At 32.2% G+C, this 23,421-nt stretch overlaps 9 protein-coding genes across 9 annotated transcripts; 5 read left to right on the top strand and 4 right to left on the bottom strand. All coding sequences in view use genetic code 12, as the record gives it.

Annotated features, from left to right (window-relative positions):
* Nucleotides 1-660: 660 nt before the first annotated feature.
* On the top strand, nt 661-2,154 carry CD36_85810 (poly uridylate-binding protein, putative; the record flags this gene model as incomplete). The annotated part of the gene is made up of 1 exon (XM_002419440.1): nt 661-2,154. The coding sequence occupies one exon, from the start codon at nt 661-663 to the stop codon at nt 2,152-2,154; it is 1,494 nt and encodes a 497-aa protein (XP_002419485.1).
* A 1,032-nt stretch (nt 2,155-3,186) lies between these two features.
* CD36_85800 (ubiquitin carboxyl-terminal hydrolase, putative) lies at nt 3,187-5,466 on the top strand (the record flags this gene model as incomplete). Its single annotated transcript, XM_002419439.1, has 1 exon — nt 3,187-5,466. One exon carries the CDS (start codon nt 3,187-3,189, stop codon nt 5,464-5,466), a length of 2,280 nt encoding a protein of 759 aa, XP_002419484.1.
* A 267-nt stretch (nt 5,467-5,733) lies between these two features.
* Nucleotides 5,734-6,765, top strand: CD36_85790 (uncharacterized protein yil096c homologue, putative; the record flags this gene model as incomplete). The annotated part of the gene is made up of 1 exon (XM_002419438.1): nt 5,734-6,765. One exon carries the CDS (start codon nt 5,734-5,736, stop codon nt 6,763-6,765), a length of 1,032 nt encoding a protein of 343 aa, XP_002419483.1.
* A 24-nt stretch (nt 6,766-6,789) lies between these two features.
* CD36_85780 (protein Fyv10 homologue, putative) lies at nt 6,790-8,457 on the bottom strand (the record flags this gene model as incomplete). The annotated part of the gene is made up of 1 exon (XM_002419437.1): nt 6,790-8,457. The coding sequence occupies one exon, from the start codon at nt 8,455-8,457 to the stop codon at nt 6,790-6,792; it is 1,668 nt and encodes a 555-aa protein (XP_002419482.1).
* A 582-nt stretch (nt 8,458-9,039) lies between these two features.
* CD36_85770 (flavin-containing monooxygenase, putative) lies at nt 9,040-10,611 on the bottom strand (the record flags this gene model as incomplete). The annotated part of the gene is made up of 1 exon (XM_002419436.1): nt 9,040-10,611. One exon carries the CDS (start codon nt 10,609-10,611, stop codon nt 9,040-9,042), a length of 1,572 nt encoding a protein of 523 aa, XP_002419481.1.
* Nucleotides 10,612-11,896: 1,285 nt separating this feature from the next.
* Nucleotides 11,897-14,062, bottom strand: CD36_85760 (beta-glucan synthase, putative; the record flags this gene model as incomplete). The annotated part of the gene is made up of 1 exon (XM_002419435.1): nt 11,897-14,062. One exon carries the CDS (start codon nt 14,060-14,062, stop codon nt 11,897-11,899), a length of 2,166 nt encoding a protein of 721 aa, XP_002419480.1.
* A 3,273-nt stretch (nt 14,063-17,335) lies between these two features.
* Nucleotides 17,336-19,579, top strand: SKN1 (beta-glucan synthase, putative; the record flags this gene model as incomplete). The annotated part of the gene is made up of 1 exon (XM_002419434.1): nt 17,336-19,579. One exon carries the CDS (start codon nt 17,336-17,338, stop codon nt 19,577-19,579), a length of 2,244 nt encoding a protein of 747 aa, XP_002419479.1.
* Nucleotides 19,580-19,651: 72 nt separating this feature from the next.
* CD36_85740 (tRNA-intron endonuclease, putative) lies at nt 19,652-21,013 on the bottom strand (the record flags this gene model as incomplete). Its single annotated transcript, XM_002419433.1, has 1 exon — nt 19,652-21,013. One exon carries the CDS (start codon nt 21,011-21,013, stop codon nt 19,652-19,654), a length of 1,362 nt encoding a protein of 453 aa, XP_002419478.1.
* Nucleotides 21,014-21,240: 227 nt separating this feature from the next.
* CD36_85730 (SAGA-associated factor, putative) lies at nt 21,241-21,704 on the top strand (the record flags this gene model as incomplete). The annotated part of the gene is made up of 2 exons (XM_002419432.1): nt 21,241-21,273; nt 21,378-21,704. 2 exons carry the CDS (start codon nt 21,241-21,243, stop codon nt 21,702-21,704), a joined length of 360 nt encoding a protein of 119 aa, XP_002419477.1.
* Nucleotides 21,705-23,421: the final 1,717 nt, after the last annotated feature.

Here is a 23,421-nt window from a genome sequence, read left to right as displayed (position 1 = left end):
TGTATGGTATGTGTTTGTATTTTGTATGTGGTGATATTTGTTGTCGTTGTTCGTGGGTCGTCGTGTATTTAGTGTTAAAACACAACAACACAAATTTGTTGATTTAAAATTATCACGAAAAGAAAAAAAACAGCGTTTATTTTTTGTTTTTTTTTTTGTTTTCCAACCAACCAACCAACCAAACAAAAATATTCACCACATTTTTTTTACTGCCTTTTCGGTTTTCCAAACCTTTATTGTACTTTTCTTTTCCTTGTTTTCCCTTTCAAAATTTTTTTTAATATATTATTTATATATATCTTTTTCTTTTCCTTGTTTTTTTATATAAAAGAAACTACAGAAAACTTCTTCTTCCTTTTTTTTTATCCAATTTAATTTATCAATCAATTAAGGATTTGAATCCATTTTTTTATTTGATTTTCGAGTTGTTTTTTTTATATTCCTATTCACATTTTTTTATTCCCCTTTTTATATTCATTTGAAGTTTTTATCTTGAATTTTTTTTTTTTTCAAATTAGTCCTTGTTAATTACAATATTTCATAAGGGTGTGTGTGTTTTTGTTTATAAAGAAAATTTGTGTTCCTTTTTATATATTTGTTTTTTGTTTCAAAACCTCAATTTATAATTTAATTTAATTTAATTTACTGATTCAATTAAGTATGTCGGAACCAACTCAAGAGAAATCTCAAGAACAACCCCAAGAGCAACAGCAGCAACAAGAGCAGCAGGAACAGCAGCCAGAACAACAACAATCAACTGAATCAACTGAAAAGGAATCTCAACAAGCTCAACAACCTCCTTCTCAAGATGATGAAAAACAAGTAAATGCTGCTTCAGCCAAAGAAGGTGGACGCGAAGTTTCAAATAAAATTTTGTACGTTGGAAACTTACCGAAATCAGCTAGTGAAGAAATGATTCAAGAATTGTTTTCAGTTGACGGGAATCCGGTTAAAACCATTAAAGTTTTGAATGACAAAAATAAAGCAGGGTTTAATTATGCTTTCATTGAATACGACACCAATGAAGCTGCTGATATGGCTTTGAATACTTTGAACGGCAGACTTGTTGATAACGTTGAAATTAAAGTTAATTGGGCTTTCCAGTCAGCTGCGATTGCAGGTAATCCAAACAACACTGAAGAGCCATTGTTCAACATTTTTGTCGGGGATTTGAGTCCTGAAGTAAACGATGAAGGTTTAAGAAATGCTTTCTCGAAATTTGAATCTTTGAAGCAAGCCCATGTCATGTGGGATATGCAGACTTCAAGATCAAGAGGTTATGGGTTTGTAACTTTTGGTAACCAATCTGATGCTGAGTTGGCTTTACAAACCATGAATGGGGAATGGCTTTGCGGTAGAGCTATTAGATGTAACTGGGCTTCCCATAAACAACAACAGCAACAACAACATTACAACAATCAACACGGTGGTGGTTATAGAGGTTATCGTAATAATAACGGCAACAATAACAACCGTCAGTTCAGACAATTCAATAATGTTAACCATGTTGATAATAATGGATTTTCTCAACCTTTGGTAAACACCAACCCCCAATTCATTGGCCAACAGCCACCTCAACCAGATCAACATCAGCAACAACAACAGCAGCAACAGCAGCAGCAACAAGCAATTAATGGAGCTAATGGCGTACCACAACAAATGTTGCAAGGTTTGACTAATGGTAATCTTGGACCAGGAACTCCTATCAATGGTAATAATAATGCCACTGGTGGGTTTAACAACAATGGTGGTGCCAATGCTGCAGGTGCACCAGTGGCTGGAGGTCCAGGAGCTATTCCAGTAATGTCACCACAATCTTATGAGATAGTTTTGAGACAAACACCATCTTGGCAAACAACAGTATATTTGGGTAATATTGCTCATTTTACTCAACAGCAAGAATTGATTCCACTTTTACAGAACTTTGGGTTCATAGTTGATTTTAAATTCCATCCAGAAAGAGGTTGTGCATTTGTCAAATATGATACACATGAGAGAGCAGCTTTGGCCATTATCCAATTAGCAGGGTTCAACCTTAATGGAAGACCATTGAAGTGTGGATGGGGTAAAGAAAGACCACCACAGTTTCAAAACTTTCCAAGAAATGGCAATATGCATCAAGTTCCAATGTATGGACCCGGTGGGAGACCTTAACTATGGAGAGAACTTTGAAAGAGATGGGAGACGGGGAAAGAGGTGAAAATGATCAAAAATATCAAAACTAAAAAAAATGAAAATAAAAAGAAATATATGTATAAGTGAAAGAAAATATACACTTGCAATTAGTTTCCAAACATGAATTTATTCAGAATGATTGTTAATATTCTACAAAATGTTTAATTACTTGTATAGGATGACTACCTATGTTTGTCAGGGATTTTTTTTTTTTTTTGCCATACATTTCTATTTTTAATTCTTCCTTCTGCTTGTTTTTTTGTTTTTCTTATTGATTCTAATATCTAACTGTACTAGGTTTCAATTAATTTTAGGTATCTTTTATCATAAAATATATAATATAACTTATGCTACTTGTTTAATGAGATGTAATTGTTAACGGAATTGAAATTGATTATAAAGTCCAATCACGTGATATCGTCGATGTTATACAGGAATTTGAAAAATCAAAGACAAAAAAAAAAAATTTTTTTTCTTGCTTCCTTCTGCCTTTGTTTAAATTAGAATATGTCAATTTTATCATTCAAAAAAAATATATATATACATACAAAATATTATAAATTGGAAATCTAATTTCATTGAATTTTCTGCAACAACAGTTGGTAATATAGAGTGAAAGTCGTTTCCACAACTATTTAGTTTCTTTCAAGAGTCATTCGAAAAACAGGTAAAACTACAACAACCAGCATAGATACCTAACAACCACCTCATTAGTTTTAGATCTAATTAGTATATCAAGAGAGAGAGTGTGTGACGGCAATTATACAAAAACCCTTTGCAAAATCATCTTAGTCTCTCGTATTTATTACACAGACCCCCCCCTCTCGTTCCTCATTAGCATCCCACAAATATTGAAGGAAATTTGGTGTAAATTATAGATAGCAAAGCAGTATTTTAATTGGATCTTTTGTTTTATCAAGTGGCGTACCATTCTTGAATCCAATTAGTATACTTTTCGCCTTATTTCTCGTGGCTCCCTTTCCCTCCATCCTTTTCTATTCACCCCATTTCATGTTTCTTTCTAAAAGAATTATCTTATTCTTAATTATTAACTTTACTTTATTATTACAATTGTTCAAATTGACTTTATTCACCAAAAACAGATTGGTTGCTACCGTTTCGACTTCCTTACTTCTATTTATCTCAATATATTATTTAACTACATCAACAACATCTACATTAGGCTCAAAATTATCATCGACATTTAATATCATACCTCGTTTTCTCCGTAGTATTATGAATTCAGCAAGATTTGGAAGTAGACCATTTTCAAGATTTAGCAATAGCTCAAAAAAATCAAAAGAACAAAATTTTGCAATTAAAAATGGTGGTGAAATTGGAGGAATTAGTAATGACGGGAATACATGTTTTATGAATTCTGTTATTCAATCGTTAGCTTCTTCAAGAGAACTTTTGAAATTCATTGATCTGTATTTATATACTGAAATTGAATTGGATAAGAAAACCAATGGTGAACCAATAACTATGAAATCCAACCAACCAAAAGGAGAACTAGTTTTTACAAATGCATTGAAAAAATTGTTAGATAATATTAATGGGAAATATGGTTCAAGAGGTAAAGAATTCAGTACCAAACCATTATTAAATAAAATGCCTAATGGTCCTAAACAAAATTTTTTCAGTGGTTATAACCAAGAAGATGCTCAAGAGTTTTATCAACTAGTAATGAATTTGTTGGAAAGAGAATACAAAAAAATGAGTTCTTCAAGATTGCCAACGCCTGAACCTGAGGACATGAACAATGAGAAACTGCAAAATAACAATAATAATGGGAAAAATAAATTTATTGATGTTAGAAATATAAAGAGTGAAGTTGTTAGTGGTTGTGACAAATTGGGTAAACTAGGTACAGTATATGTACCAGCAGCACAAGTTGATCCTAATTTGAATGATGCTGAACACAAAGTGTTGCCATTAGAATTAATAACACCAGTTGATGGGATTTCTGCAGAACGTATTGGGTGTTTGACTTGTGGTGAAGTTGGTGGTATTCGTTATTCAGTGATAAGTGGATTGAGTTTAAACTTACCAAGCACTTCATCTTCATATTATTCTGGCTTTGATTTATTTCAATTGTTGAATGAATGGATAAATCCTGAAGTCATTGAAGATGTGAATTGTAATCGATGTGGATTAATACAAACCAGAACTTTTTTAAAAGAAACTTTAGAAGAATTGAAAAATAAGTCAGATAATTCTGACAAATTGATATCTCAATTTGAAAAAAGATTAGAATTAATTGAGATTGAATTGAACAAGCATTGTATAACTGATGAAGTTTTCGAAAAATTGACCATTAAAAAACAAATTAAGAAAAGTAGAAAATCTAAACAAATAATGTTAGACCGCCCTCCACCATTATTGTGCATTCATATTAATCGTTCAGTGTTTGATCCAAGAACATATATGATAGTTAAGAACCCAAGCAATGTTTCCTTTCCAAGCAAACTCAATTTGTCACCATTTATTGTCGAACCTAAAGATATAAATATGGATGCAAGGTTACCATTTAGAAAACAGGATGAACATGTATTATCAGAAAAATCCAATGGAAATGAGTCAATTGAAAAGTCTGATGAGGAACTTGTATCACCTTCATCAACGTCTCCAAAATCATCCGATTCATCAGACTCATCAACAAGCTCAACTGGATTTGATAAATCAAAATATGAATCAGAAACAATCACTACTGCCACAGTGGCTACCGATTTGACAAGTAACCCACAGAATGAGTTGATATTGAATTCTAAATTGTTATATAATTTAAAGGCAGTCATATCTCATTATGGGACTCATAATTATGGTCATTATATTTGTTATCGTAAGTTTAGAGGTACATGGTGGAGAATAAGTGATGAATCTGTTTATGTGGTCACAGAGGAAGAAGTGTTGAGTGGTCAAGGTACTTTTATGCTATTTTATGAATATGATGATGGATTCAAAGAAGTTTTACAAGATGTGTCTGATGAAGAAGAAGCAACAGAAGAAAAAGCCAGCAATGAAGACAAACTTAAGAGGAACAATTTAGTTGGGTCGTTAAGTAACAGCGAAGGTGATGAGGAAAGTGAAACTAAAACTGATACTGATGCTGATATCGATGAAAATGATGAAGAAGAAGAAGAAGATGATGATATAGAGTCATCTAATAGTTCACTTGTGAATATCCATGATGGTACAGAAAGCGACCACCTTCTTGATAATGACGATAGCGATAATGAAAACAATAGCACCACCCAATTCAACATTGCCGAAGCACAAGTACATTTGTGATTCAATTAATTGTTTTATTTAAAGCATAATAATTAGTTTAGAGTATAATATATGCATATATATATTGATTAATCATTTTGTTCTGTAGAATTGCATCAAGTAGACTATTATTGGCACCTGTGTCTATTAATGGTTGGTACACGTTCTACTATTTCTTCACAAAATCTAAATAAGAGAGGAAGAAAAAAAAATCTGTTTGCAACCCTTTCTTTGATGTGATGATCATCATCTCGTCATCTCATCATCTCTAACAACCACCATCCAATCATGGCAAGAAAATTAAAGGGTAAATCAGTTCAAGCAAAAGGGTTAAAAGGTGCACTTATACGACATCAACATAGTGAAAAAATAAACTTGAAAACTGTTAAAAATGTTGAAATCTCTAAACAAAATAAATTGGATAAATTAAAATCCATGAAGACATCGAAACTTGCCCGAAAACACAATAAAGCCCACCAACAAGGAACAAACACAAAAGGTTTAATGCCATTCAATAAATATGGAAATGATAAAGTATTATTGATTGGAGAAGGGGATTTTTCATATGCTAAGTCCTTAGTATTACAAAATTTCATTCAACCAGAGAATTTAATTGCTACTAGTTTTGATTCATTTGAAGAATTAATAAATAAATATGAAAATGCCAATGAAATAATTGAAGAATTGAAAAATTTAGGAGTAACAGTCATGCATGAAATTGATGGGACAAATTTATTAAAAAGTTTAAAATTAAATCCTAATAAAATAAAACGAGGGAAACATAATGACAGTAATGATGTTAGTAAAGTGAAAAAATTGAAATTATTTAAGGATTATGGTAATTTGAATTATATAATGTTTAATTTTCCTCATAATGGGAAAGGAATAAAAGATGTTGATAGAAATATCCGTGATCATCAACGATTAATGTTACTGTTTTTTAAGAATTGTCAACAATTGTTTGATGTAATTAATAGTGATACTATATCTGGATATAACACTTCCAGTAGTGTTAATAGTAGCTCATTTTCGTCAATGGGGAAAATTATTATTTCGATGTTTGAAGGTGAACCATATCATTCTTGGGGTATCAAAATATTAGGTAAAAGTCAAGGATGGAAAGTAGAAAGGTCAGGTAAGTTTGATTGGTCAATGTTCCCTGAATACCATCATCGTAGAACTACAAGTATGAAAGACACTACTAAACCAGCAAGTGAAAGAGATGCTAGAATGTATATATTTGAAAAATTTACTAAACAGGATGCAGCAAAACGAAGCAAAAATGGTAATGGTGATGACGATAGTGATAGTGATGATTAGCTAGACGTATATAATGTAATGCAATTATGCTGGGAAAACTCTTACACAACTATCTATGGTAAATATTTCTCTTGTTAAAGGATCTTTAACTTTATTTGCTCTTAATAATGTATTCTTTTCCGATAAATATTTATCTGTTGGAGCCAATAATTTATCAAATGGGTATATATTACCATTGGGTAATTTGAACGGATTGTTGAATATACTGGTAATCAATTGTGCATAAGGTAAGTTTTGACTTAATTTGAATAATTCTGGAGAACAAATTGGACAATTGTTAATTTTATTTAAAAGTTTGTAATAATGATTTGGACCACGATATTTTGGATCATTCAATAACAGTTTACCAGAATTGCTGGTAGTTGCTTCTGCCAATACAAATGACAAGTTCCTATCTATTACCTCTTCATCTACCAACTTCTCATCGCCGTCATCATCTGTATCCTTACCAACGAAATGTTTGAAAATAGTGTTTTCAACATTGTGGTAACAAGACTTTGTTTTTAAACTTGATAACCCAGCAGAAAGATAAATATAGATTGGGAAATTTTTACTTATTCCGTATAGCTTAGTAAAGTTCTCAATAAAACATTGGGCTAAACTCTCCCATCTCTCGTTTGATAATAGTTTTTGATAATCTTTGAATGGAGTTGAGTTGAGCATTAATTTGCTTGATAATGGAATATCATTTGAATTTGAGTTATTTAAATCATTGTGGTTATTACTTTCCATTGATCTAAATACTAACAATCCTCCTAACCCTTTTAATCTTTCCAAATCAGTTAGATGATTGACATTACTTGTATCTCCATTAGTAGTGCTGTTATTACCATTACTAGCTTGTGTTTGCTGATAATTTTCTTTATTACCATAAGCAGATAAATTTTCCCGTGAATAATTAATTGCCTCATTGATATCACCTTTCTCAATTAATGTCAAAAATTTACAGTAATTGATTTCAAATTCCAAATTGGAGTTGATTTTGTTCAAAAGATTTTTATTTTCATTAAACCAAGCAACAATCAAAGATAAATCATGATTATTAATAATGGAAACAAACACTTTGTTGAAATTCTCTAATAAATCATAATCAATCAATTTTAACAATTTAGGATTTGTTTTAGATAAGTTCTTTAATAATAATAGTCCAATGTTTTCTGGTTCTTCGTCTTCTCCCATATCATTAAATTTAGTTCTTGTATTTGATTTAATTAGGTAATCAACTATAAGTAAATTAGTTTGATCACGGTACCAATTTATCAAGTTAGGATTATGGAAATCCAATAATTTATCATCATCGGTAGTGGTAGTGTTATTGTTGTTGTCACCACCTTCTTCGTGATTTTGTCCGTCTTGATTGTCATTATTGGTTATCACATATTGTTGTAATTCAGCTAGATTCTCTAACCTTGCAAGTAATCTTGATCGAAATTCTTCATCTTTAGTAATAAAATTCTGTAGTTTTTTCATAAAACTTTCAAAATTCCTAATCAATTTTTGAATTAATTCTAATTTAAAACTGGGTGATGTAGTTTTACATTTCTTGATCTTATTAATATCATCAAGTAGTTGTTTCCTTTGCTTTTCAATTAGCTTTTGCACAAGTTTAAAATTCTTCTTAATCAATTCATGAGGGATTTTGAATTGGTTTTGATGGGTTTGTATATGGAAATTCAAAGTTGGTTCTGTCATTTTGGGATTATATGGGAATGTAGTAATGAATTGGTTAAGATCAATGTACTAAGTTATTTACAAATAAACGGGGGGAGGGAGGGAGGGGGAAAAGTTGAGTGGTTGTGTGTGAGAGAACAAAGAAAAAGGGAGGGAGAAAAAAATACGTTTACAAAATTGCACGAGAAAGGACTTGACTTTCTCGTTTTTTCTGGTGTGGGTATTTGCCGACGGTTTTACAAGTCGCATGGCAATACCTCAACTTAGGGTGGTGTTGCCAATCATTAGAATATCATAATTGACAAGAGATAATAAAGTAGTGATGACAACCATACCGGTAATAAGGAAGAATTCGAATCCCTTATAGTCTGAATAGTACAATAAACTATCTTCATCACCACAAACCGAATGCTACCATATAATGTAGAAACAATGACAAATATTGATCTCTACCATTATCAAAATACATTACAAGCATAAGAAAGATATATTAAAAAATAGTAGATTAAAAACATGTACAATCACTAAACAAATTACATATTCATTGGTCCACAATCAGCTGGATGGACAAGAGAATTAAATAAAATAGATCACTACACCCATCTAAGCTTTCAGTTCAATTGAAAGTTTTTCCAAAGATGGCAACAGAACATCATTAACATCAAGTTTTTTATCCTTGATATCATAGAACAATTTTTCTAATTTATCAACCCCATCATCAACTTCATTGACTAAAGGACCTTCTTTTTCTAACGGATTGTATCTATCTTTAGGTGCAAACTGATATAATTTATCAACAAAATGTTCTTGAGCATTATGATGATCCAAGAAATGGAAAAATAATGAATCACCTTTGGCTTCAACTTCTTGTTTTTCCCATTCTTGTTGTTCTTTTAATGTTGGTAATTCTTTAGCACCTGACCAAACTCCAGCTAATGCAGCTGCACTAGCTTCAATAGTATGGAAATTCAAATGAGACACAAGAATACCAGTGGCACCAATAGTTGGATCTTGTTGATTAAAAGTATGATAATATAATCCTTTGACACGAGATAAATGACTTGGATTAACCACTTCAAAATATTTGGACAAAAAGGGATAATGATAATGATAGCCAGTAGTTAAAATAATCTTGTCAAATTTTTTACTATCACCATCAACAAAATGAACTTCTCCAGTTGTAGGGTCCAACTTTGAGATTTCTCCTCTTTGGCCAATTTCTGGAGTCACCAATGCTTGATTTATGTATTCAAACACTAAATTCTTACTACGTTTGGAAACAGTTACTGATTTGGCAATAGGAATGACATATTGAATAATATTTGCTGTAGAAATTGATCCACCAACAAATAACACATCTTTATCTTTATATTCATCCAATTCACGAATTGATTTGGCATGGATCAAAACGTCAGGATAATTGGCATTAAACTCAGCTAATCCAGGGAATGCTGGAATTGAAGGAATTGTATAATGTCCATTTGCAACAACAATGGCATCAAATTCTTCTTGATACCATTCATTGGCACCAGTAGTTGGATTCTTATGTCTTACACTAATGATCCATTTCCCGGTCTCTTCATTTTTTTGCACATCTTCAACAGTTGTATTTAATCTAATAAATTCATGTAATTTTTCTTTATCAACAAAATCAGTGAAACGTTGTGATAATTCTTGATGATATAAGAATGGATAAATTGGTCTTGATTTATCATGATATTTTTCTTCATCGGGTAAATAACTAAATCTAGTAAATCTACTAGGAATGTTAGTTGATAAATATGGATAAACTCCACTTCTTTTCCATTCCAATTCATTTTGTAAATTATCTTTAGTTTTAACAACTACGGGTGTCTCTTTAGTGGCACCATTGATTTCTTGTGGTGGTTCATTCCTTGGTCTAATATAAGCAGGATCATTGACTTTCCCAGTGTTTAAAATTTCTTGTGGTGGAATAGGTAAATCGGCATCGGGAGTAGCAGGTGCCCAAATCCCACCAGCATGATCTTTTTGTTCAAAAGCAACAATCTTGGAAAAGGCGGGCGTTTTAGCTCTTTCTCCTGTACCTACAGTAGAAGTACCATCTTTGTTTGTATGTAAGAATTCATAAAGAGATGCTAACCCACCTGGACCAGCACCAATGATACCAATTGAATCGATATTTAAAGAAACCATTATGAAAAATGTAAAATCGTGAAAAGGAAACTGTCAAAAAAAAAAAAAAAATGCAGCTATAGTCTATAATATCAAATAAAGATAAAAACCCAATTCAGACGACATTAACTTACTGGGGATATACAATCAATTTATAGTTTTCATTGCTTTGAATAAATGTGGCTTCGAGAAAGGTGCAAACATAGACACCACGATTTTTTGAAATTGGATCAAAATAATGAAATCTATTGTTATTTCAATAGTAATGATAATAATTTCATTTCACAAGAATGCAAACCCATCCACCATACATTCTGTAAATTTCCATCACTATTAGTAAACTAAGAACAAATGAAATTAAGTCATAATCGTTAATACAAAAAAATACGCCACAGTTTGGTGATAGATGAAGAAAAAAAAATTGCAACTAAATAATCCTAATGTTATTAACGCATGATTTATTAAAAGAACTTAGTTATCGTTTCCTTTCAAATTGGTTGGATTGTCTATATTAAATCCAATTATGTCATTTGGTTTAATTACTCTGGCATTGCAAAACTGAACAATAGAATTATGTAGTATAGGTTGGTCCAACTGTGGCTAACCTCGACCAAGACTTTACTGGTTATTTCGGGTCAAAATTATCACCCATATTTATTCTTGAACCACACAAATGTGTCATTATATTATTATAACTGGTCTTTTGCTTTTATGCTTTGGTTGTAAAGAAAGTGACTAACAATATACAAACAATGAAGCACCACATTATTCCTAACAACAGAATCAGTGTGTTGAAATTACTGAAAAGAGGATATTCTGCTCTATCGAGGATGGTTAACCAAATCTGGGGTAGCTATCAAAATTTTCAACTACTAATTCACACTGTCTATCTATAGTGTAGTTCAAAATCACACATAACTCTATGATGTCTAGATAATACTTACAAGCACTGCTAATAACAGAATCGTTGAAATAAAATAAAAATCTATAGCAAATATAATATTTAAATAAAGACTAAGCAATATACATCGTTTTATTCAAATACAATTACACTTATACTTACATACACATATGATATGGTATTCATAGTATTAGTATAATGATAAGAAATTGTAAATAAACCAAAATCTGAAAAAATACAAATCAAATAAAAATCAAGAAAAATATATGCAAAATCAAACCGCCCCCCCCAAAAATAAAAACCAAATAAACGATAAAAAAACATGAAAAAAATAACTTTTTGTTCTCTGTTTTTGTTTTTTTTTTTTTTGGATTGTTCTATTAGTAAAAAATGGATATGACAATCTTAACAACCAATCAAACGGTTCTTAGGGAAACTATAACCACCATCTTCAAACGTTGTTAAATTGGAATTTTCATATAAATTCAAATGTTGTTGAATATAATCATAAGTTGGATAATCCGAAGGATCACATCCAATATTGATTTGGTCTGGTGGTTGATAAACACGCACATAGTCGATTCTAAATGTAACTGGGAAAAATAAACTATTCCAATCAATATAAGCCCAATTATTCGAAATACCTAAATTCAAAATTAATGACATTGGTTCTCGACTCAATGGTCTCCAACCAATATTCCCTCCTGGATGCAAAGCTTGTGAATAAACTGTCAACGTTGGATCATTACCAACAAACCATCTCAAATAACCAGTATTATCATCATTCAAATATTCGTAACCATACGTTTGAAAATTGTGTTCATTGTCACCAAATTCATACCAAGTGACATTTAACATTGTTGTTGCTGATAACGCTTGTTGGAACGGTCCTCCAGTATATGTATTCATTGTTGAAACGGAAAAATTGTAAATTTCCACCCAATCGTAATCGGGTATATACCAAATGTCCATAGGAGCCAATTGCAATGATTGTGAGGCAACACCACAATTCTCTCTTTTACCACTACTATCAGTCATCACTTCAGCTTCAATAACATCGATTTCTGGTGCTCCTCTACCAATGCCTCGATTAGGATGAGCTTCACCAGGACATGTACATTTATTTAATCTTTGACCAGGTAAATAAGAAATACCATCGGGGGAAGATTGATTGGGGGTAATACCAGCATCACATGAATCGTAAGAGTATGGCCAAACTCCTTCAGTAGAACCCAAGTACCCTGGTCTACCTAAATTACCCATTGACCACAACCCAGGCCATAACCCTGTCACATTACCATAATTTGGTAAACGAGCCAGAATCTCCAAATGACCTTGAGTAAAACACATTTGGTTCCAACTTTGAACCATACCTGAACGATAGAATAAATTATGATTTTTGAAAGCATCCATACGCAAGTTCAATGTACCATTTGCCGTTGAACTAGCATCAGGGTCATACCATTCTAAATCTTTGGTGGCATCATAGTGAATATCAGGTGCTGTGAAAAATTGATCATCACCTTCGTAAAAAGTTCTTCCTTCGGCATTAAATTCATCACTGAATACCAATACCCATTCACTGCCATCTTTAGCTTTCTTTTTATAAGCAGATTCAGGGGTATCTGGATCAACCAAATTAGTTCTTATAGCACTCAACATAGGGTACAGGTATTTAGTTAAAACTTCATAACTTTCTGGATGGTAAGGGTTGGTGGCCCCAGAATAGGTCAATGCAGGTAAAATGATAAACACTGCTAATGCAGCTATAAATAATACAATAAAACCGATCAACCCACCCAATGATCGTTTATCCATGTTCTTTAAATCGTGTATGAATCGGTTCTTTTCGTACTCAGCATCCTGTACAGGGTCTGGGTTATGCAAATAGTCATCGGGTTCCTTTTCATCGATACTCAATGGGAACGAACTAGCAGGATATCCCCCAAATGGACTGAAATCGTTAGGGAAGGGGCTAGTTGATTTATCTGATATGGAATCATTGTTCATACTACTTGAAGTAGGAGATGTAGATGATCCATGATGAGGTTGATGGGTGCGCATCATATTGGAAGGATTGTTGAACGATACCAAGGAAGTAGAGGAGACTACTCTTGAGCCTGCCATTGAAGGGTATCTATCGAATTCTGCCGGACTGGTTGGATTTAATCTATTGTCAGCACCAACACTAGATGTATCTCTATTGTTACCAGCTAATAGTTTACTTTCATCAGAACTCACACCTTCTTGATTCAAGTACAGCGAACTGCCACCGTTGGAGTAGTAGCCACTGTAAGCTTGAAATGGTTTACCATATTCAGATTCATTTCGAATACTGTTGGTGCTATGAAGATTATTAGTGCTCAGGGTCTGATTTGATGCAAATGGGTGGTGTGGTTGATTATTTTGTGACGATGACGAAAAGGACGCTGAATCTAATTCTTCTTCTGGTTCGTCGCCAAATGGATTTCTTGGATTATGATCCGAATTGAAGTCATCGTTTGTGTTGTTCCGAGAACTCGATATGTGGAAATGAGGATTATTTGAAGTTAAATCTCTCTGGGATGCCATTCTTGAGTCCTATAGTGGTTGTATATATATGAAGATTTGATGGTGCTGCAAACGTTGCCAAGTATAGGGGGTTCCTGAGAACTAACTTTCGACTTTTTCTTGGTTTTCTGGATTAAATGTTAAAATGATCGATTTTGCAATGAACAAAGAAGTAATGGTTTTCTTGTGAAAGTTTTTCTTGACCAAAGTAAATACTCAGAAGATGGGAAGGAGGAAATAGGAATGTAAAAACAAGAAAACAAGAAAAATTTTAATAAACTAATTGTGTATGTGATCTTGATTCTGCTGTTTTTTTTTTTTTTTTCTTGTTGTTTGTTGGTCGAAACGAGTGTGAAGGACGAAGAATATATTTACTGGGTAAGCAGTGGTGGTAGTAGTTAGTTGATCAACTTAGTAGTAGAATAGAAACCTAATGAAAATGGTAAAAAGAAAAACAGACAAAATAATATTAAAAAAGAAAATAGAAGTTGGTTAAGGTATCAAAACATAATCTTGTTGGAAATCTCAAAGGGAAAGGAAAAACTTTTGATCATTCACGCACTCACTCATTCACTTAACATACCAACATACACACAAAAGCAAGAAACTAAACGGGAAGGGAAAATAAAAAAAAAAGAAATTTTTTTCTTTATTGAAAAATAGAAATAACATGCACAGGTCGTGTATAACTCTACTTAATATGTACACGACCCTTTTATTTTTCGATTTTTTTCTTTCGGCGTCTTAAATGTCTGCCTGCCTCACTATTAACTACTACTATTACTTCTTTCTTTCTTTCCCCCTTTTTTTCTTCTTCAATTGTATATCTTGTTTATATTACTAAAAATAACATACAATATAAACAATATCAACTTTTACCTATCATATTTAGCATATATTGTATTATGCAACCCAACCCAACCCAACCCTCTTCCCTAGCAACTGGTATAATTACTATTACAATAGTATAGAAAGTAGATAAAAGAATATCTCTAATGATCCGCGGATTGATTGAAGCAAATTTAACACCAAAAATAGTATAATGTACATTACAACGCGTACTAAATGAAGCATTTTTGCAAGGCTGTTTGTACATCTTTTTAAAGCTAGAAAGAGATCTTGTCATATGACTTTCATGCAAATATCCCACTGTATAGTTTGAATTATTGGTGCAACTTTGCCTTCAAATTAGCTCACGTTAGCTGGGGTTAATTCACTGTTTCTCCCTATCATGTACTTGATGATGATATGGGAGATGACTGAAATCTTTAGGTCTCATTTCTAACCTATAGCAGCAAATAACAACCATCTCATCAATTATTTTTGTGCCAGCTTTTTTTTTTCCTTCTCAAACATGCCGTGTTTTATTTCTATTGTGATTTTTTTTTTTAGTCCGTCAAAATGTTGATTTTGTCCTTGTTGGCGTTTCAGTTTTCAAAATAGATTCGGACGACAGTTAATGGCAGTGTATATTAGTTGTTACCCTCCCACCCAAAACTGTTCTGACTTTTGTTTTTTTGTTGTAGAGTGTTTGTTGGCAGCAACTCTTTCTTTCTTTCCTACGCGTAAGCTTCATGCTCGACTAAGAATATAAATAATTAAAGATCAAAGATCAGCGTGTTTCTAATCTTTTTTTAACCAATTGAAGAAATATTAATATGGGAATGAATTTAATGCACAATGGTAAAAATTGATTCTAATAATCAATATCACAAATCAAGATGAAAAGCCTTCCAATTAGACAAGCTCAAAAAAGGATAGGTTTGCAGCACAAAAATACACGATTTAGAAGAAAAATTGAAAACAATTTTAGTTAAATGTCAAGAAATAGTTATAATACTAGCAAACAAGGGCTTAACCACATGAAATAATTACATCACTAAACTAGAGCAATTATTGCTAGTTCAGATACACATTTGTTGTGTACAAGATTTACCTCAGCTTTTACTTTACTGTATTCAAGACCAGAAGTTCACACTATCAACACACTTTGGTTTGAGCTATATATATAAGGATGTGGCATTTGAGACTAACAGTTGCAATTACAGAACAAATATCAACCAACTCTTGACTTAATTGTTGTTGCTCCGCCTACAATTGCCTAATTAAGCTTAGCAAGAATTTCGTTTTTCATCAACAATAGACAAATCTTGGTTGTGACACGTGACCAGTGAAATGGGGCGGTGCAAAACTCTGTTTTTCTTTCCCAATTGTTATTCTATTGTCAATGGTTTTGTTGAGAAAGGATTTATGCTTCCTTCATGGTGATAAAGTTTGGCTTTTATTAGTTGCAGAGCATAAACTTAACCTTATTTCGTGAGTTATTTCGATGTTTTGGGAAAGGTGTAGGATGTGATGGATCTTGAGTTTCCCATAAAAGCCACATAAATCACCTGCTTGTGTTATTCTAAGTTGCTGTTCAATAACTACTATTCTCAAACTCACATCACAACATTTGATTGGTATATAGAATACTAGTTCTGTTCATATTGTGCTACGTATTTTGTTACTCTACTTGAGGGTGGTTCTTGCTTATAGAAAAAAAATGGTTGCAATTTCGCAAAAATATGAGCATAATTACTTCTGTATTCCCCACCTATCTCGTTTGCATCAATTATCTAACAGTAATATTATTATACTATTTTTCCATAATCATCATCAATTGATGTCTTGTAACCTACTTTGACATTTTACTTCAGGTTACATATATCTACGTAAACTAATCAATTCTCAAGAACAGGTTAATTCTGGAGACCTGTATCATTCTGAATAGGTAATGAATTTCAGTTGAGCACATTTACACCTATTCATTATTTAAAAGACTTCAATTAAGAATTACCAAGAAATTTGGCCCCAAGAGTGTATGCGTGTGAGTGTTATTGTTGTTGGGAATATTGTGTGGAATTTTGATTGTCCTTAAAAAATTACAACAAGAAAATTTCGCAACTTCTTTTTTTCTTATTCTTGAATTTTTTTTTTTCTTGGAATAATTTAAAATAGAAAAGAAATTAATGTGTATATGTAACCCAAGAAATTCTTAATAATATCCTAATTTATAACAATTACGTGTTTCTCTTTTACTATATATATATTGACAATGAAGAACTTGACTTTTGAAGTGGTTTAATGAAGAAAGCAGTTTCCAGTTTCCAGTTTTCATTTTTTTTTTATTTATTTGTTGAATAGATTGTACAACTAATCATAAAAGTTACCAACAACACCACCACTATAGATTTCATAACGTAGAATAAATATCTGCATAGCCACATCTGACTACTTATAATCCAATTTATAATGCAAAGGGATTTGACTTATAATGCGCCGAAAATAAAGTTTACAGATACTGACGGACAGGAAGAGCATTTCTATTTCGATCGTAGTAACAATTCAACCAATGATTTGACCAGTCATGATTCTTCATCAACCAATCTACAGGATACCAATTCAAGAAGAAAACAACCCCCACCGCCGCCGCCACAGAATCCATTTTCTGACAATTCTAATGCAAATAGTACTGAATCATTTTATCAATCAGAAACAAGATTTCATCAGCCACTACTTCACAATAATGGTGACAATAGCAATAGCAGTGTAGGAATTAACTATACCAACAACTCCAACAACAAACAGCATATTCTGTCACAACAACACAATGAATCGCTGTCAATATATTCGGCATCACCAATGTCATCTTCACCTTTAGTTTCTAATTTCCAATCATATTTAGACAACCAAGACAACGATATGACTCGAGGTAAATACAACCAAAGTACAACTCGGTCAAGTTCAAACTTTATTCAACAACAACAACAACAACAACAACAAAGTCCAACATCAGCTGGATACAATAGATATCCTCTTAAAACCCAATCAAGTATTGGTGGATCAATGCTGAGAATTGGATTATCATCATCATCACACATGCTAGATAACAATTCATCTAATCGATCACTGTATTCACCTGATTCAGCCACAGATTTAATGATTTATGAAAATGGAGAATTTAGTCCATTTGGAGGATACCCTGCTAGTTTATTCCCATTAAGTATTGATGAAAAAGAATCTGATGATTATTTACATAATCCTGATCCAGTACAAGATGCTGAATATGATAAAAATCGGTTTTTATATGATTTAAAAACTATGGATAAAAAATCCTTGAGTGGATTAATTGCATTTATTCTGATGTTTCTTATAGCTATTGCCATATTTATAATTTTACCAGTATTTACATATACGGGATATAATCCCAAAGCCAAGAATTATGAAAATTATGAAGTATTAACTCAATATCTGTATCCAATGTTGAGTGCTATACGAACTTCGTTAATTGATCCTGATACACCTGAAGAAGCCATGGTTTGGAAATCTAAAAATGGTGAAGAATGGCCATTAGTTTTCAGTGATGAATTTAATGCTGAGGGGAGAACTTTTTATGAAGGTGATGATCAATTTTTCACTGCTCCAGATTTACATTATGATGCTACTAAAGATTTAGAATGGTATGATCCTGATGCAGTCACTACATCAAATGGTACATTGAATTTACGTATGGATGCTTTTAAAAGTCATGGATTATTTTATCGTTCAGGTATGATTCAAAGTTGGAATCAAATGTGTTTTACTCAGGGGAAATTGGAATTTCTGGCAAAATTACCTGGATATGGTAATATCACCGGGTTATGGCCTGGATTATGGTCAATGGGGAATTTGGGTCGTCCTGGTTATCTTGCATCTACTGAAGGAGTATGGCCGTATACATATGATTCATGTGATGCTGGTATTACACCTAATCAATCGTCTCCAGATGGTATTTCTTATTTACCGGGTCAAAGATTAAATAAATGTACATGTCCTGGCGAAGCTCATCCTAATCGAGGCATTGGTAGAGGAGCCCCTGAAATTGATGCATTGGAAGGTGAAATTCATGGTGTTATTGGTAGAGTTTCTCAATCATTACAAGTTGCTCCTTATGATATTTGGTATATGCCCAATTATGATTTTCTTGAAATTCATAATAGCTCAGTAACATTAATGAATACTTATACTGGTGGTCCATTCCAACAAGCCATTTCTGGAGTGACGATGTTGAATGTAACATGGTATGAATTTGGAGATAATCAACATAATTTCCAAAAATATGGTTATGAATATTTAAATGATAATGAATCAGGATATTTACGATGGTTTGTTGGTGATAATCCGACATTTACCATGTATTCTCAAGCATTACACCCCAATGGTAATGTTGGTTGGAGAAGATTACCTAAAGAACCTTTAAGTTTGATTTTAAATTTGGGTATTTCGAATAATTGGGCTTATATCGATTGGCCAAGTTTAGTTTTCCCATCAACAATGAGAGTGGATTATGTAAGGATTTATCAACCTAAAGATCAAATCAATATTGGATGTGATCCTTCAGATTATCCAACTTCAGATTATATTCAACAACATTTAAATGTTTATCAAAATGTTAATTTGACAACATTTCAAGATGGTGGATACAGCTTTCCTAAACATAAATTGATTGGCTGTTAAGCATAAACCTTGTTCTTTAACTGCATGTGTATACACTACATTTATATTGTTCTATACTATTAAATATAAATTTCATTCATTATATATGATTGAATGCATTTTTTCAGGGTATATTTCATTTAATCGAGATTTGACACTTTGTAATGAATTAAATTGACCTGGTGATAAAGATATGAAATTCATAATACCATTATTAACAATAGCAAGAATAACTGGTTGACCACCATTTTTGAAACAATCGTCACGTAGTCTATAATATTCATTCTTTAATTGTAATTGTTTATCCAATTTAGCTTGACGTTCAGCATATCTTCTTGCGCGAATATCTCGTTTTGATTCCATTTTATTAGTAGATTTAATCTTCTTGGTTGGCTTTTGCGGTGGTGATAATTGGAAAAGCAATCTTTGAATTTGTGGAAGATTCAAGAAATCGGTATTCTTGGATGTGTCAACAACACATAATTGAAAATCTGGCGGTGGTGGGGTCTTTTTAGAAAATGATGGCGATGGTTTCCATACATTGAATGTTATGTTAATGTTTGATTCAGTTGGACTGCACTCAATTGGTTTAAAATTCAACTTTAGATTCTTAAAGACATCAGTGTATTTGAAATAATGTTTAGTTTTGAAATGTTGTGAATGGAAAAAAGGATATGCCATGATCCCCCACTCACGAGGCCATAAAGTGAAATTAACCACCAGTTCTGGTTTGGATTTCTTTGTCGATGTTGAAGTTGTCACCACATCATCATCATCATGTACTTTATATTCTTGTATGATATATCCCAATCTTTTCAAATAAGCATAAACTTGGTAGTCTGGAAGTGAAATAGTTAACAAACTATACAAATATTCCAAATCCAATGCAACTAGCTTTGATTCAACGTCAAACGATACACTTTCGTCTTCATCCTTGTCGTTTTCATCAGTGGTATTATATAGCCAATTACAGTACTCCTCATTCCCTAAATACACGACCAAAGATCCTCTTTCTGCCAAATAAATTGTTTCCAAACTATTCAATCTCATCCCTTGAAATCTCCCAATATTTATTGCTCTCCCTAAATCTTTGAAATAATTACCTCGAATTTGTGGAATAAAACAATATTGATCAGTGGGTATCCAAATTCCAATTAATTTTTTAGTAGCATGATGTCCTCTAACATTACTAATTGCTTGAAACATTGTTTTTTGTGATTGTTCTAATGCTGAAATTTGAAAATTTGTTCCATCAGGTTCAAATTCTTTGGTACCTCTTTTCGGTATACTTGATTTATTCAAGAATTTCCAATCTTGTATTTCATCTTCTACGTCATAAACTTGTTCAGTTTGAAATTTATCATCATCATTGTCATTGTCGTTATCGTTATCAATAACTTTGTTAATGTTTTGTGTTCCCTTTGATGTCTTTGACTCTAGTTGTTCACCTGTCATTACACTTCTCTGATAGGTGTTAGTTGGAAGCGATGAGACAAACTCAATCGCAACTGAAAAAAATACGACACACACATTTTTCCGTTCGAGTCGTGTTGGAAAAAAAAAAAAAAAACTTGGCCCTAGGCTAGATCTCAATCCCGTTCAAATCAAATCAACACCCATTAGATCAATTCGATAACACACACACACACACACACACACACCCTTGATTCATATATAGAGATATGACAAGTACACCAATAACTTACAAAACATTAGTATGAAAACTAACAAGGATAATATATAAAAAAAATTAAACTTCTATAATTGTCAAATAGTATTTAATTGAAAATTTATACTAACTATTATCTTTCTTTTCAAGGCTGATTCTATATTAAATGATCTAATCAACAATATCATTAAACAACACACATTAACTAGTTTAACCAACATTAAAGATCATTCTTCATTATTAAATTCATCCAATGCCAACCTCAACTCCAATGGTACAGCTTCTATTATTGCCAATAATGGTGGTACAAGTGATGAAAATAATACTGAAATGGAAAATTCCACAATTCAAGATAAATCGAAATTAAAACAATTAGAAACATCAAGATATTTCCAATGTCTTAATTGTGGTAGAAATATTGCCGGTGGAAGATTTGCATCTCATATAAGTAAATGTTTGGAACGGAAAAGGAAATGAGTATGAGAACGAACATTGGTACATTCCAACTACATTAATTACTAGCATATAATTTCAAATTCAATGATCTGTTAGCATTGGTAAGAGTTACAATTAAGCTATCAAGATCCACTTTTCTCAGGAGAAGAAAGCATTAATAAATCTGGTTCGTGTGCTTGTTTTTAAGTATAGAAAAGAGGAACACACCAAAGACACACACTAAACTAGAGACTTGTTAAACACTTTGTTTGAAACGACAGCGCATATAAAGATACTGGAGATCTTTTTTAATCTATATCAATAGATGAAGTCAATTCATTTAAATTATTCTATGTTATTTGATATAATTTTACATATTCAATGACAGATTCATTATAATCAATATACGCTTATTTAAGGAAATTTTTATTTAACAGTTATAAGGTGTTCAATTTTTGTTTTCCCAACATCAGATGTATGATTCAACTTTTAAATACGGAATATGTTCATATAATTAATGAGATGAATGGCATCTATACAAGCTTACAAAAGCACAGATGTATCTATAATCTTATTCAGGGTCAAACATAAAAAGTGGCTTGTGAAAATATGGTGAAATGAAGCTAGTGTAATGACCCCCTATTCAAGAGAAACAACCTTATTAGCTGTTGCATTGGATTTGTAAATTTAGACATTAGGGTACCACCATTAAAAGTCCGGTTAAACAATAACCCGATACAAATTCGTTATTAGTAAGCAGTATGTATTACAATTGATAGATATTACTAAAAGACTAGTTAATATTTTTAGCTCGTTACACATTTTATTCTTGTCAGGAGGAAAACTGGACCTTGAGACAATGAATGATCAATGTCATAAGTTGTCGTCCTGTTACTACAAAGAAAAATCATATTGGAAGAAAAAAAAAGGGGGGGACTTTCCTGCCGTTGGATAAACTCGGTGGTTATACTTGCTTATACTAGTCAAACGTTAGTGGTAGTAGTACTAAAAATAGGATTAAAGAGATGCCAAAATTATCAAGCAATTCTGAATTAAGTCCCAAAATTTACGTTTGGCTATTGTTCGAGATTTCGAGGCTGAATACATAATGATCATAAAATAAATTTACTGACCTATAAAATATTTAAAACCGAATGCATATTATAACTCATGCAAATACCCCCCCCAAATGGCTTCATTTTCGGAGATGCCTTAGTTGTAAAACCAACACCAAACTAGTGATGGTTATGAATTTCTTTATTTCTCAGCCTCTTCTCCATCTTAAACTTGCAAATACTTCCAATACCAGAACTATTTTGTACGCTTTTATACCCGTAAAGCTAATCTTTTGGTTTTATATTCCCACATCAAAGTTTTTTAATAAAAAGTTTAGAATTTTGGGACTGGCACAACAATAAGCGGTGGTGGTGGTGATAGCATTATAACGGTCACAAATACCAAATATGTGCTGCGCCTTCTCTACGATTTTTTTTTGTTGCTTACTTCATCTTTTTTTTTTCCATGCAAACCATTAATTTTGCAATCAACATTAAAAGAGAAAGCAGAGATTCATCTTCATTTGTTGGTCTTCAAACACGGATTGTTTGTACCATTTTTAAATTACTAAGAGTATATCTTCAATTGACTCCTTGTTAACCATGAAAGATTCAAAAAACTAGGGTGACTTAAAGACATAGGAATTCAATTTATTAGAAACACCAATAAACTACCCTGTAGCCATTGTACTTGTACTTTTTCC

Source organism: Candida dubliniensis, chromosome 3, assembly GCF_000026945.1.
Source record: "Candida dubliniensis CD36 chromosome 3, complete sequence".
In the NCBI taxonomy this organism is placed as follows: Eukaryota; Fungi; Ascomycota; class Pichiomycetes; order Serinales; family Debaryomycetaceae; genus Candida; species Candida dubliniensis.
The sequence above is the reverse complement of the archived record's forward strand: the minus strand, read 5'-3'. Positions and strand labels throughout refer to the sequence as shown.